This window comes from Bufo gargarizans, chromosome 6 (assembly GCF_014858855.1).
Source record: "Bufo gargarizans isolate SCDJY-AF-19 chromosome 6, ASM1485885v1, whole genome shotgun sequence".
Taxonomy (NCBI): domain Eukaryota; kingdom Metazoa; phylum Chordata; class Amphibia; order Anura; family Bufonidae; genus Bufo; species Bufo gargarizans.
Genome location: NC_058085.1, coordinates 379,124,577 through 379,140,210, shown reverse-complemented (window position 1 = coordinate 379,140,210; position 15,634 = coordinate 379,124,577). Strand labels below are relative to the sequence as shown.

At 45.9% G+C, this 15,634-nt stretch overlaps 1 protein-coding gene across 1 annotated transcript in view; it reads left to right on the top strand.

Moving 5' to 3' along the window:
* Positions 1-15,634, top strand: part of TDRD1 (tudor domain containing 1) — a 97,763-nt gene that overhangs the window by 20,272 nt on the left and 61,857 nt on the right. Inside the window, exons 4-9 of the mRNA XM_044299758.1 lie at positions 1,152-1,212; positions 2,684-2,791; positions 5,668-5,853; positions 9,586-9,747; positions 9,831-10,002; positions 10,628-10,714. Coding sequence (XP_044155693.1) covers positions 1,152-1,212; positions 2,684-2,791; positions 5,668-5,853; positions 9,586-9,747; positions 9,831-10,002; positions 10,628-10,714 — 776 coding nt within the window. The remainder of the gene's footprint in view (positions 1-1,151; positions 1,213-2,683; positions 2,792-5,667; positions 5,854-9,585; positions 9,748-9,830; positions 10,003-10,627; positions 10,715-15,634) is intronic.

The window sequence follows — 15,634 nt, the reverse complement described above, 5'->3', positions numbered from 1 at the left end:
TCTGGAAGGTCCCATGGTCCAGCCGCTGTCCTCCAATGACAAGGATGAGAGAACTAAATTTTTTAACTTGCTGTAAAATCTTTTTCTCTTCTGTTCATTAGGAGACACATTTCCCACCGTTCTCTAGTTTTGGTTGGCCTTCATTGTGTCCTGGTTCGGTTCTGGGTTTTTACATAGTTCTGCTTTAGTTTTTTTTCTGCTTCTACTAAGGCCCCTTTCACACGAGCGTGACGGATTAGGTCCGGATGCGTTCAGGGTGCGTTCAGTGAAACTCGCACAATTTTGCAAGCAAGTTCAGTCAGTTTTGTCTGCGATTGCGTTCAGTTGTTCAGTTTTTTTCTGCGCGGGTGCAATGCGTTTTGATGCGTTTTTCACGCGTGTGATAAAAAACTGAAGGTTTACAAACAACATCTCTTAGCAACCATCAGTGAAAAACGCATCACACCCGCACTTGCTTGCAGATGCAATGCGTTTTTCACGCAGCCCCATTCACTTCTATGGGGCCAGGGCTGTGTGAAAAACGCAGAATATAGACCATGTTGCGATTTTCACCCAATGCAGAACTGATGCGTGAAAAACAACGCTCATGTACACAGACCCATTGAAATGAATGGGTCAGGATTCAGTGGGGGTGCTTTGCGTTCACGTCACGCATTGCACCCGCGCGGAAAACTCGCTCGTGTGAAAGGGGCCTAACAGTTTCAGATTAGTCCCTGTAGGAAGGGTATAGCTGGTGGGAGTAGTTCACACTTATGTGTTCAGTGTCCCCCTCCTAGTGGCAGCAGCTGTACCCATGGTCAAGCCTGTGTCCCCCAATGAACAGAATAGAAAGTTTACAGTAAGTACAAAAATCTCGTTTTTCTGTTCAAATGGTAGGTGTTACCTTTTAAGCCTGATGGACAGTTCAGGGAAGTAGTGCTTTGACGTCACGGTGCTGCTTGGCTGAATGTGCGTGCTCTTTGTGCTATAAGATGAGCTGATAAGGGCACAAGCGCTCTACCGCTCTCTCGAAGATGGCGCTACTCCTTTCATGTCTGTCCGTGCTATGCTTCGTGTACACCGAGTAAAGCTTGTGTTTGGGTTATCTGGTAATCCTTTTTTAACTTCTTTCTTGTCAGTCAGTTTAAATTTTTTTTTTTTTTTTTTTTTAGTAAAGAACCGAATGATCATAAACCCCTGAGTGGAGCAGAGAGTGTGAGCGGGGACACAAAGGTAACACTGGGGTAGCAGTTTATGTTCTCTAGCGGTCATATGACCTATATGTTTTTAGAACATTCCAATGCGTTAGGATTTTCTGATATTGAAGAAGAAATTTTACACTGCCCCCCAATATGCGTCATCAGTCTTAAGTTTTACTAAATCACATGTACGGATTATCTCTGAGGAATCTGTGACCAAGCAGCCGTGCTAACATGTTTTATTTGCTTTCTGTGCTCCATCCTGGATATGATGTGATTTAATACAGCTCTTTCAGAACAGCAGTATTTACCATATTTTTCGGGCACATCCCAGGTTTAACAGAAAATTTGAAAAATAGATTTTGTACTTATTCAACATTCCCTGGTGGTTTAATAAAGTGCGTGGTGCGTTCATCAGACGTTACATAATTAGTTATAAAAACATGCACTGATTATGAACATATACAAACACCATGGACCCCACCACCCCCTTTGCTCCCTGGGTCAGAGGTCAGGGAGCTCCTTCAATTAAAACACAGTGTAAGGGCCTATTCAGATGACCATAGTGCTTTGCAGATCCACAATTTACGGATCTGTAAAACACTGATAGCATCCGTGTGCATTCCACACTTTGCAGACCGCGCATGACCACAACCATAATACAAAATGCCTATTCTTGTCTACAATTGCCATTCCAACTGCGAAGTGCTTCCGTAGGGTTTCTCTCCGTGCCTCCACGGACGGATCACGGACCCATTCAAGTTGAATGGGTCTGGATATGTCTGCAGCAGCCGCACGGATGTTGTTGCCCATGCATTGGGGACCACAAATTGTGGTCCCCAATGCACGGAACAGCCATGTGTAGGGATGAGCGATGGATGCTTCATACAATACATTCAAATACTGTACGGAGCGCCTGTGGTACCTTGGAACTGAACCCGAGTTCATTACAACGTTTTTTTGCAGTAGAAATTAATTTCCGAAGTTATTACACGTAGTCTTGTGGGACTTCGCAAAGTAATAACTTAGGCTCACCGGAGCCAATACATTCTAATACTGTACGGAGCGCCCGCTCTGTACAGTATTAAAATGACTTATTATGCAAAACGACTTCGGATGCATGGGACCTAAATCACCTTTTTTTCGTAGATTTGAGAACCTCAGAGCACCTGTGGTCGGCAGCGTGAAATGTCCTTTATATAGTTCATTCTTTGCAGTAAATGCATTGATAATGCAATGTTCTTGAGATCTTATTTTGGGGGCCCCAGCTGTGGAAGATAGAGCCACATGTAAACTTTCACATAATTGGGACCAGTAGAGTTTCTTGGGCCCTCGTCAGAGATCAGGGACTCATTGTTACTGCTGTGTATTTTACAGACATCCATCATTTCATGAGTTCTGTCGCTTTAACCTGTTTTAAGTAGATTTCTAGAATATCATTATTGTTACTGCTGTGTTTTATATGAGGACATCTTGTTGTGTGTGCTGATTTTTACTTCTACCAGGCCAAAACTTCCCATGTTCCTGAACCCAAGAATAAAGTGTTACATGGAAGGAAGGTTATGCTTTGTGACCTAGAGGAGAAAGTGCTGAGTGCAGGGACACAGTTTCAGGTAAGTGTCCTCTGTACCGCATGATACCTGTACACATTATACATATCATTCCTTTCCAAGTCCAAGAAAAACTCGACCACTGAGCTGTTACAGGAGACGCCCAAATCCAGGGTGGCAGCATTGCCTGTTGGTGAAAATTCTTCTATTTAAGGGCATGTATTTGTCTTACTCGCTATCAGAAAATAGCTGCTAAATAGAACAATAAATGATAGATATGAGAGCGATAGATGGTCCAAATGTAATAGAAAATTCCACGGCACTCACCACTTATGTGGAGTCTCATTTATTATCATTTCTTTACATGCAGGATACACCAGTACACGGCCAATGGCTGTTTCGCATCCTTTGACGGTTTCCCCAGGCTGGTGTATCTGCTCAAATGTTCCTTTGCACTGCATGTAAAGAAATGACAATAAATGGGACTTCATCTAAGTGGTGAGTGCCGTGCCATTTGGATTATTCATCTTCTGTTTTCTGCCACTGTGCAATCCCTATTGCCTTAGAGACTCCCATCATCCGTGATGACTGGTGGGTAGTGCCGGCAGTTTCTTTTTGTAGAGCAGTAGATAGATATAAGGCTACTTTCACACTAGCGTTCGGGGCTCTGCTTGTGAGTTCCGTTTGAAGGCTCTCGCAAGCGGCCCCGAACGCATCCGTACTGCCCTAATGCATTCTGAGTGGATGCGGATCCGCTCAGAATGCATCAGTCTGGCACCGTTTGTCCTCCGCTCTGCTCATCAGGCGGACACCCGAACGCTTCTTGCAGCCTGGCCGTGCGGAGGCAAACGGATCCGTCCAGACTTACAATGCAGACACCAGACGGATCCGCTCTGAACGCAAGTGTGAAAGTAGCCTTATGCATTTCAGTTTTTAATATTTTATGTTGCTCCTTGTGCTGAAATAAAAAAATAATTCACGGTTTCCACCATCAATCTGCACTTAATCTCATAATAAGAAAGTGAGAACACAATGTTATAAAACTTTGCAAATTTATTAAAAAGGAAAAACTAAAATTTTGCCTGGACATAAGTATTCAGCCCCTTCGCTGTGACACCTGCCATTTTGCTCTGGGGCCTCAGATTTCTCTGGATCATCTCTGAGATGTTTCTCCACTTGGAGTCACCAGTGATAAATTCAGTGGATTGGTAATACGATCTCACAGCTGAAAATGCATATCGGAGCAGAAACCAAGCCATGAGAAGCAGAGAACTGCCTGTAGAGCTCAGAGACAGGATTGTGGGGAGGCTCAGATCTGGAGAAGGGACAAAAACATTTCCCCTCACTGTGTCACAATTGGAATATATTTTTGTTTATCACCTTAGCAATTTTATATTGCCTCCATCCACTCCGTCTGAATGTCCCGCACATGTGCGTACTAAACATGGCGGAGGTATTGGCAGGATGGATGGAGTTACCTAATTGCTCCCTGTTACTGAGCTAAGATTGATTTGGTTTTAATACAATAAAAGCATATACATGGCCTGAGGTCTCATGGATTTGTCCACTTATTTCTTCCATGTACGGTATATTGCAAGATAGGGGTTTCATGTGTGACCTCGGCTGGAAAGTACACCAGCCTTTTCCGGACCCCTCTAACGGTTCTGGTCTGTATCACTCTGGTATTTGACATCTTCACACTTTATGATAGGGCTCTGGTTTCTGTCTAGTTGTTCCATCTTACTAATTTTTATTGCTGTAATCTCCAGCCTGGACGGACATGGCAGCAGTGATGACCCCCTACAGGAATGTAAAGGGAGGGGTTGCCTACCCCTAACAATAATTTTAATATCTGGATCCCTCTATCACCACAATAGGGTATAACGATCACTCCTCCCTATACTGAGGAGGAGATCACTGCATGTCATTGCAGTGGTCTCCTCCGCGAATGACCAGGTGATTGCGAATGACCAGGAGGAACGTTTCCTTCCCGACAAACGCCTGTTTATTCGGGCTGTGTAATACAGCCTTAAAGGGAACCTGTCCCCGGGATTTTGTGTATAGAGCTGAGGACATGGGTTGCTAGATGGCTGCTAGCGCATCCGCAATACCCAGTCCCCATAGCTCTGTGTGCTTTTGTTGTGTAAAAAAAACGATTTGATACATATGTAAATTAATCTGAGATGAGTCCTGTCCCTGACTCATCTCACATACAGGACTCATCTCAGGTTAATTTGCGTATGTATCAAATTGTTTTTTTACACAATAAAAGCACACAGAGCTATGGGGACTGGGTATTGCGGATGTGCTAGTGGCGATCTAGCCACCCATGTCCTCAGCTCTATACACAAAATCCCGGTGACAGGTTCCCTTTAAGTCAACTAGTAGGTGATGTGAACTTGCTAGTCTTAGGCCTCTTTCACAAGAGCGATACGCATTCTCTCCGGATGCGTTCAGTGAAACTCGCACCTTTTTGCAAGCAAGTTCAGTCAGTTTTGTCTGCGATTGCGTTCAGTTGTTCCATTTTTTTTTTCCCATGCTGGTGCAATGAATTTTGATGCGTTTTTCACACACGTGAAAAAAAACTGAAGACTTACAAACGTTCTAGTGGGGTACAGCTCACTGAAGCCCCATTCACTTCTGTGGGTCCAGGGCTTGTGTGAAAAACACAGAATATAGAACATGCTGCGGTCAGGATTCAGTGCGGGCGCTGTGCGTTCACTTCACACATTGCACCCAGGCGGAAAACTCACTCATGTGAAAGGGGCCTTAAGATGCTCCAGATTTATCATCCACCTTTGACCACTCTGCTGCATTTTTACACTTTCTAGCCTAGTCTAAATATTACAGTATTAGTAAATCTGCCTCGAGGTGCGTTGAATGCGTTTTTTTAAGTTCTTTTGAAATGCCTAGTGCGTCTTCTTGTTTTCCCCTCATAGGGTTATGTAATGGAGTATACAAGCCCCAGTGATTTCTTTGTGAACAACTTTGATAGTCAATCAGTGGATCATCTCATGAAAGTGACAAGGTCTTTGCAGAATTTCTATTCAGACCCAAGTAACATTAGGAAAGGCTACACTCCTGACACAGGGGAAGTCTGCGTAGCAAAGTACGAGCCGGATCCGGTAAGTCGCTGACATGAGAGGCATTAATCTGATGCTCATGGCAGGAAAGCTTGGTTTGCAGTGGGAAAAACCGAGCCAGAATTGTGGTGCAAGACTGGCCAGTTTATCGGTGCATAGACTAGACAGTCTAAAGATTACCCTGTATTAGGCCTCTTGCACTCGAACGTGCCGTGTTTTGCAGTCTGCGTGTGCCTGCCGCAATTTATGAAACGGACGGCCCATTATAAAAATGCCTATTCTTGTCCGCAAAACGGACAAGAATAGGACATGATCTATAGTTTTTTGCGGGGCCACGGAACAGAGCAACGGATGCGGACAGCACGCGGAGTGTTGTCCGCATCTTTTGTGGCCCTATTAGATTGAATGGGTCCTCACCGGAGCCGCATAAAATGTGACTCGGATGCAGAACCAAACCACGGTCGTGTGCAAGAGGCCTTATCCAGCATCAGTCGCTGTATTAAATCTGTTCCTTTCCGGCAATCGCCTGCTCGTTAGTGGAGGAGACCGCTGCTATTACAAGCAGCGATCTCCTTCTCAGTATAAGGCCGAATGCACGCGGCCGAGAGACTGTTGTCTGTAATCAGCGTTTGCTTAGCAGCAGTATTACACTGCCAGATCATCGATAACAAGCGTTACTAGCGATGATCTGGCAGACTATCTGCCTGTCTAATACAGGCTTAACAGTTTGCCTCCCATGTAAAATATATTTAACCCGTTTGCTACCAGCCATGTGTAAACATGGCGCCCGCTCTCACGTGCAGCGGGCGCCATGGCTGGCAGATCTCTGCTGTTTCAAACAGCAGAGACCTGCAGCTAATTACAGTCACCGGCAAAAATGCAGATAGCGGTAACTAAATGCTTTAGATGCCGTGACCAAGTGAGATCACAGCATCTAAATGCGCAAAAACCCAGAAGCTCGCACTTCCGGGCTTCCTACCGATGCCCCGTGTGGCCAATTGGCTGATGAGGCTGAAAGTGTTCATGCTGTAATTCTTATTTTGGCCACCTGATGGCAGACCAGGATGAGAAATGAGCAATATTGAGTTTAACCCCTTCAGGACCCTGGATTTTCCTTTTTTTGCCTTTTTCATTTTTTACTCCCTGCCTTCCCATAGTCCTAACTTTTTTATTTTTCCATTCACATAGCCTTACGATGGCTCATTTTTTGCAGGACAAGTTGTACTTTCTAATAGCACCATTTATAGTTGCATACCATGTAGTAGGAAGCGGAAAATAATTCCAAATGGGGTAGAAATGGGAATATACATATATTGTAAAATTGACCTGTTATCTTCATTCTCCAGGTCAGTACGGTTACGATACCACACTTGTATAATTTATATTGCGTTTTAATACTGAAAAAAATTAATAAAACCTTTTGAGTAAAAATACATAAATTTTCAGAACCATATTCTGACCCCTATAACTTTTTTGTAGTTATGTGTACAGGGTCTGTGAGGGCTCATTTTTTGCGATCAATCTGTTGTTTTCAGTGATAACAATTTGAAGTGTGTGAGACTTTTTGATCACTTTTTATTTAAAAAATTATTGGGTAGTTCTAGTGGCCAAAAAATTGCAAATTGTCTGTTTTTATTTTTTTTCCCCGTTGCGCCATTTGCCGTATGCTATTAATATTGTTATATTTTAATTGTATGGCCATTTTTGCACGGCGATCCCCATGATGTTTATTTTTCATTGGTTACGTTTTTTTTTGTTTTTAAGGAAAGGGGGGTGATTTGAACTTTTGTTAGAGGGGCAAAAGTTTAAAAGTAATATCAGGAAGTAGAGAGTAGTGGATGCATGGAATAGCCTTCCTGCAGAAGTGGTAGCTGCAAATACAGTGAAGGAGTTTAAAGGAAACCTGTCACCATGATTTTGCGCATAGAGCTGGGGACATGGGCTGCTAGATGGCCGCTAGCACATCTGCAGTACCCAGTCCCCATAGCTCTCTGCGCTTTTGTGTTAAAAAACAGTTTTGATTGATATGCAAATGACCTGATATGAGTCCTGTATCCGGAGATGAGTCAAGCGGAAAGGAGCCCAGCACCGCCCCGCGTCCTCCAAATCTCCTCCTTGCTGGCTGACGTTACAGAGCTGGAGCACCGAAATCTCGTGATGTGCGAGCTAGCGCATGCGTAGTTCGTTCCCTGTGCTGATGCCAGTACAGGGAATGAACATGATGCCGACACTACGCGGGGCGGTGCTGGGCTCCTTTCCGCTTGACTCATCTCCGGATACAGGACTCATATCAGGTCATTTGCATATCAATCAAAACTGTTTTTTAACACAATAAAAGCGCAGAGAGCTATGGGACCTGGGTACTGCAGATGTGCTAGCGGCCATCTAGCAGCCCATGTCCCCAGCTCTATGCGCAAAATCCTGGTGACAGGTTTCCTTTAAGCATGCATGGGATAGGCATAAGGCCATCCTTCATATAAGATAGGGCCAGGGGCTATCCATAGTATTCAGTGTATTGGGCAGACTAGATGGGCCAGATGGTTCTTATCTGCCGACACATTCTAGTTTTCTATTTATTTTTTTACTTTTTTTTTTAAGTCAATAACTGCCAATGATAGGATTGCGCATAGTGTTCATTGATGGCTATATAGCTATCATTGAACACTTCATTTTCAATATAACAATACAATACTGCCACCTAGGGGCCTGTATTGGTATATACCTGAAATAGGCACCGAAGCCTGCTTCAGACTTCGGGCTATTTTGGCAGTGTAACAGGTTCCCCGAGCTGAAGCGCGTGACCTCCGCTTCTGGACTGATCAGATGCCGTGGTCACATTTGACCACGGCATCTGAAGGGTAAAATGTATATGATCAGCCTTATGGCTGATCTCATACCTGTGCCGTGGGTCTGTGCTATTTAAAATAGCAGACACCCGACGGGCATCGCACCCGCGAGCGGGCGCCATGTTCAGGGACTGGACTTCTGCAATACATATACGGCAAAGGTCCTTAAGGGGTTAAAAAATAAATACCTAATTAACAATAAATATAAACATCATGGGTATCACCGAAAACGCCCATAATATTAAAATAGAAAAAAAAAAATCCAATACGGCAAATTGCGTAAAGAAAAAAAGGGTCAAAATGGCAGATTTGCCATATTTTTCAGTGCTTCTCTTACCCAAGAAAAATTAATAAAAGGTGATCGAAAAGTCACACACTCCAAAATGGTATCAATAAAAACTACCGATTTTTACGCTAAAAATGAGCCCCCACACAGCTCAGTAGACATAAGTACAAATATTTTTTTATCAAAGTTTCAATTTATTTATACACTATTTAGACAAAAAGAACCTATACATACGGGGTATCGTTGTAATTGTACTGACCCAGAGAATGAAGGGCAGGGGTCAGTTTTGCAGTAAATAAAACGCAGTGGGAATAAAACCGTGGAGGAATTGCGTGTTTTTTTTCCAATTCCACCCCATTTAGATTTTTTTTTTTACCGCTTCCACCTACATTTTATGCCATAATTAATGGTGGCATTAGAAAGTACAATATGTCCCGCAAAAAATAAACCCTCATACAGCTATGTGATGGGAAATATAAAATAGTTATGGCTCAAGGAAAAAAGGGAAGAAAAATGAAAAAGCAAAAACGAAAATACCTTCGGTAGCCTAAGGGTTAAAACGACATGCTCTGTGTGCACTTATGTGTTATACACACATTTATCCCTTTATGGTTTTTGGAAGTAAACTATTTTTTTTTTTAGATGTCTGATTGCCTTAAGCAATGGTACCGAGTGCTGGTGTATAATGTGGAGAGGAGCGTGAGAACAGCACAGGTTCTGTATCTGGACTTTGGAAACAAAGAAACCGTCACCCTGGACAATGTGCAGCCGTTACATAGTGATGTAGAACTGCTCCCCCCATGTGTGAGTCCAGGGTGCACTGCCGGGGGTTCTCTTTATGGAATAGGCTAATATAAAGTAATTTTCCATCTCTTGTTGTTCTTTAGGCTTTGCATTGCTCTTTGGCCCATGTCGCTGCCCCTCCTTTTGGCTGGTCCACAGAATGCCTTTCAGAAGTCAAGCGTCTCCTCGTAGGGCACAAGCTTTTAATCCGCATCATCGATGTTGTTCAAGGGGATATTCCGCATTACTCGGTTGATGTGTCTTTGGTTGATTCAGGTACTTGGGATTTAGTTTACATTGGGGGATGGAACTATTATTTCTCATATTGATAATTTTGAGGGACTATTGGGCCATCAGCAACCACAAGGGGGAGCTTGTAGTATACAGTTTTATATCGGAGCTGTGTAAATCTGTTTGCTGTGACCTCCCATACGTGTTGCAATGTAGTAAAGAAAAGTTACTTGCGTCGTGTAGTATGTAGGCTGATTTAATTTACTAATTTTGTGAGCTTCCTGTTCTGTCACATCCGCAAGATTCCGACTTTTAGCATCCCAGAATGACGTCCCATCTGCCAGTCATGTGATGTCCCCTCACTGCTGCCCGTCCCCTTAAATGCAGTGAGCTGGTCATTGGTTCAGACTACCTGCTGTGTCCTGCAGTGCGGATGCGCTGTATGTCTCTGCCCTGCTCTTCTGCAGTCAGTGTTCTTACTCGCTGACCGCGCAGCCCCTTTATAACCTATTACATACATGATGTGTGACTGAATTCTAAATGTCTTCAGCGACTGTTCTGGAGACTGTTTTATTTTACAGTAAGGTATATGACTTATGCTACCCTGCGGATTCTGCCGTTGTGCTGGGTTTTTACCCTTTCTTATGCTTTTTTTTTTTTTTCTTCACAGGGGAGCACATGAATAAAATAATAATTGAGAAGGGTTATTCATTCCCGCCACTGAAAGACGATGGAAAAGATGAGGATCCAGAGACAGGTGGGAATGGAGTTACCGTGTCACTTGTGGTCCAGGAGTTGTCCATCTTGGTCAACAGGTTTGCTTTTGATAACCCACTAATTGTGGGGGGTCTCGCGTTCAGATCTGCTGGAGCGCTCTGCTCTGGCTAATGGGGGGGGTCCGGGCTTTGGCATCTCTATTCAGGCTGCATTGATGCCCTGCTTAACTTACAGATCTCTCTATAAATGCCCATAGACTGCAGGTAATATGTAATATCAGCTCTGCAATGTATTCTTGTTTGTAGCTGTGGACAGGAACATCCACTAGAGGGAGCTAGCAGCATAAGAAAATGTCTTTGATGCAGTCAAGCTGTTTCTAGAGTCTATAGACAATATAAAGTTTGTTTTATACAGAGATTCTACAGTGAATAGAAATAACCTTCAGACATTGAGATCCTCCAGGAAGGTACAAGCCTCATTTATGTCATTTTCAGCCCCACGTTGAAATCCCATACAGCTTTATATACAGTTAGGTCCGTATATATTTGGACAGACACAAATTTCGTTTTTATTACCTGTTTACTAAAACATATTCCATGGTATATGCCCAGCTGCCACTAGGAGATTGACACTAGCAAAATAAAAGTGTTGGCTCCGCCCAGGTGGGCTAAACCCTCTCCTAATCAGTTTTAGTCTAGTGTCCATAGGAGGCAGACATGACCTACTCTGTTTTTTTGCAGGTCTTGCTGCTTTTTTATTTAATTTTTTTTTCTTCTGCGGGGGGCCTGGGGGCAGTCTGAATTTAATTACTCCACACTTGTGGGAGGGCCCTTCTTTCTTCCCTCCCTTCAGTACCCTTCTCCTCCTGGCCACCCATGCCCCTCCCCGGCCTTCCCTTCTACTTTAGTCCCTGGCTTCTGCCTGGACTAGGCCGCATCTTCTCTGGCCTGTCCTCTGGTCCCAGGTGGATTTTTATTTATTTATTTTTTGGCCGATTCATTAATTCAGGCCCCGGCTTTTACCTCGACTAGGCCGCATCCTCTCCCGCCCCTTCTGGCTTCCTGGGCTTTTTTCCTGGCCCCTCCCCGCTCCTCTCGGCTTTTGGGAGGGGTCTCCTCGCACAGGCTTTAGCCCCGTGGGTGGAGTTTTCACTTAACTCCTGCTTCAGGGCCTTCATCTTGCCAGCATCAAGGATCATCTCATGCAGCCTTCCTGCACGCTTCTGCGGCTGCTGCAGCACCTCTTCGGGGACACAGCACCTCGGGTCCGGCTGACTGTTTCACTTTTTTCCAGGCTGGTTATGCTGAGAAGTCCCCCATTCCCAGCCCACCTTCGGGGTCGCCACATATTTTTTGTGCGCTTGTTGCTGTAGAAAGTCGCCATGCGGTCAGCCTGACCCTGTTTGTGCGCAGTCTCAGGGCTCCCCCCCCCCCCCCTTCCCCCTTCCCCCTTCTGCGTAGGTCTCCCTTCCCTGTCCCAGGCCATAGGGAATCTAGCCCTACCCTCCCAATCCATGGTGGAGTTATTGAACCACTTTTCTGACCAAATGCAGCCAGGGACTCCTCTCCTAAGTGGGTACGCTCATGCTCAGACACCAGGTCCTGCAATCGACCTCGGGTTGTCTCAACTAGGTCCTGCTACTCTTCTGTGTCCTCGGGTCACCCCCAGGACAGGTCTGAGGCTGGCAATGACTCCTCTCCTAAGCAGGCTGTCCGCAGTCTTTCTTCTGCCTTGGGGGACACGTCTGACTCAGATTCTGGATCTGGACAAAGCACGATCCTGTCTGCAACCATACGGCCTAGGGTCTCTCCCTCAGGTCCAGCTCATCCTCTACATCGGGGGTGGCCGGCCTGGGGCTCTCCGGCTGATGCGGGGCTGCAGCTTCTAACTTGCCCAGACTGCCTGCAGCTATGGGGCATGGTGGGGTTGTGGTTTTGCGGTGACTGGGGAGCCTGGGTTTGGGCTATACCCGCTCTACATCCTGGTTTCCTGCAAAACAGGACTAGCTCTGAGGGTATCACATAGGGTACCTTTTGCCTCATTGTGGGACTCCTCTGCACCGATTCTGTCTCTGAGCAGAGAACCAGGCTGTCTTCCACTATACGAAAGTATCTGGGTGGTCAGAGACAAAGGTCTACTGAGGAACGTCTCCTCTCCGTGGTTGGTTTCCCCTTTAGTGAATTCTTTGGTGAAACTCCTCTGGTTGTAAAGTACTTCCCATTAACTAGGGTACGCCAGTTTGCCGACTCTCCAGTGTGTGGTGGGGCCCTTGCCAGGCACTTTGCACGCCTATATGGTGCCTCAGGTGCGTATGCTTTCCCCTTCTGGGGGAGGCTTTCATACCACTTCTACATGATGTGTCAGGCAGACCTGGTTGCCAGGCCTCCATTTTCAGCCAGGGTAACTGCTCTATTTGCCACACCTTCCTGGATCCGTACCTTCCCCAGTTACTGTCGCCATGACACCACCCTGGTTCTAGTGTGCACCACGTAGCCGTTTTACTCCCTCAGCAAGCGAGTTTTTGTGCCATCTCCAGCTCTGTGCCCTGTTCGTGCAAACTGTGGTTTACCATCTCTTGCATGGCCCTTTCTAATTTTACCGTGGGCTGAGCATAATGTTGCTCTTTCTTCATGGTACCATCCCCAACTCTGTATTCATCCCTCCTTCCTGCTCCAGTATGCTTCTGGAAACCCATCTCCGTTCCCCTCCAGTGGTGTACTTGTACCATCTCTGGGTGTTGTATCTGTCAACTGTCCCAGTTGGGATATGTACCTGGTATCATTGGTCCCCCCCCCTCGCGGGGAAAGGGGAGTAGTTGTGCCAGCGGGCATCTCTGCATTGTGAGTACACAATTGCAGGGTTCTGTGTCCGTTAGACTCCAGCAGTTATGCCTTGCTCCTTTAGGAGATTTCTCTGTGGCAGTGATGGCTGCAATGTATCCCTGCACCAGGGCCTCGCTTTAACCCTTTTATTTTGTGTATTCGTGTGTGCGGGACACTGTCTCGGTCACACCTCCTGGGTGCCCCAAGCCCTTTTGTTAGCACCTTTTATTAGTGGTGTGTGCAGGGCACCGCCTGTCGCGTCTCCTTGAATGCACAGAGTCCTCTCCTTGCCCCTATAATGGGCATGGTTTTTCTTTGTTGCATGATGCATTATCTAACAAGACCTCTTGGCCCTGATATGCACCAAGCAACCGCATTTCTCCACTTTGGGCCGGTTGTCGGCTATTATATACTAGGTGTGTTTTTCGACAACCATAGGATGTACCCTATAAGTTGATGGGGTATTCGCACTGTTGCTATCTTTCTGCTTGGTTTCACAGACGTGTAGGCTCCAATCTTGATGGAATACCTGGATCATCACTGTATGCTCTATGCGACAGGGATTCGCCACGATGTGAGCACCAGCTGCTGCTGCAGTTTTTGGGTCATCGCTGGACGTCCTCTCTAACATGGTCGTGGAAGGACTGGTGAGCACCATACACCTGCCTAGGTGAGGGTGAGTTTTCCACTGCTGGCTCCCATATCGCATACAGTCCCTTGGGTTTTTCCATATCCAGGCATCCTCTGTACTCTCTTCTGTTTTTGGAGTAGTTGGCTACTGCCAGTCGCTCCTTTCACTTCGCCATGCCTTTTTTGTATACTCCGGAAAAACCTTTCCCCCCTCTTGTTTTTTTTTTTTTCGCTGTGCTCGGCCGATAGCTGGTTTCTACGTGTCAGTGTAGCCTCTTCCGGCTTCCGCTGGCGAAGCCGGCATCCTTTTCTGCCTTATGGGTGTCCGCAATTCTTGACGACAGCCAGAGTACTGTACTTGCCCCTTCGTGGGCAGTGTATACAGTATGTCGGTAACTACTCTTAGCTTAGTTAGTTAACCATGGCTGATGTTTTTTTTTTTCTCTATAGTTGCTCCTATGGGCCCCTCTTTTCTTGCTTTGGGTCCCTGCTCTGATGGTCGCAGGTCCATCCAGCTGTCCAATTCCCTCAGGGGCAGCTACTCGTGGCATCTCTATATGCTCGGTTTGAGAGCAGCTTTGGGCCCAGTTTGGTTCCTTTCTCTCCTGGGTCCCCATAGGCTTGTTTACTACTTGGATTTCTAGCCTCACTTTCTATTCCTCATTTTCAGGTCCCAGTTCCTGGGACTTGGTTGCTCTAGAGATATTGGCCATTAGGGGAATGGTGCTTTCCCTCTGTATGGGAACGCTTCCTCCTTTGGCTGTTCAGTCTTCTCTTCTCTACTCCAATATCTTTCAGGCGAGTATGTCTCCACTCGTATTTCCAGGGCTTGAGACTGGTCGCATTTTTCCTGAGCCTTCTTGTGCTCCGGGTTCCCTCTGGCTCTTACTTGCCCTCGTCCTAGCCATTGCTAAGTTCTCCCTCCCCCTCAAGGGGGTGGCTGCATTCCTGGGTGGGATGGGGTCCCACCTTCTTCTCATCAGGTGTTTCTCTCACCTGTTTCGTGGTGGAAGGAGGCTAGCTCTCTTCCCATGGATGGTGACTGTTGCGATTTCTTCTCTCGGAGCATTCAGTCGCTTGTGCCTCCCTGTTATCTCTCTATACCCTGGCATCTGCTCACGTACCTTCACATGGCATTTGCCACAGCAGGGTATGTCCTGGGTCTGTGACCATACTGAGTGGTTTTTCCTTGCCAAGTTATTTTTTTCTTGCTAGGTTCTTTTGTTTCTAGGCCTTACGGAATTTACTTGCCCTCCAGGAAGTTTTTTTCCTTGGGTCAGGGCTTCTGTCTTTTCCCAGGCATTTTTTTCCTCTGACAGGTTCCCTCGCTGGCTCTTTAGGGCCACCATATCTTCTTGTTGGATCTGTCTTCTTCTAGATCCTTCTTTTAGGGCATATTTCTATATGTAGTTTGGCTAGGTCACGGCGTACGGTCGCTTTCTGGCGGTGATGCGCTCCTGTTTTATCAAGGGGAGCAGGGGATCTTACAGTTCCTTCCTCTGCCTCCC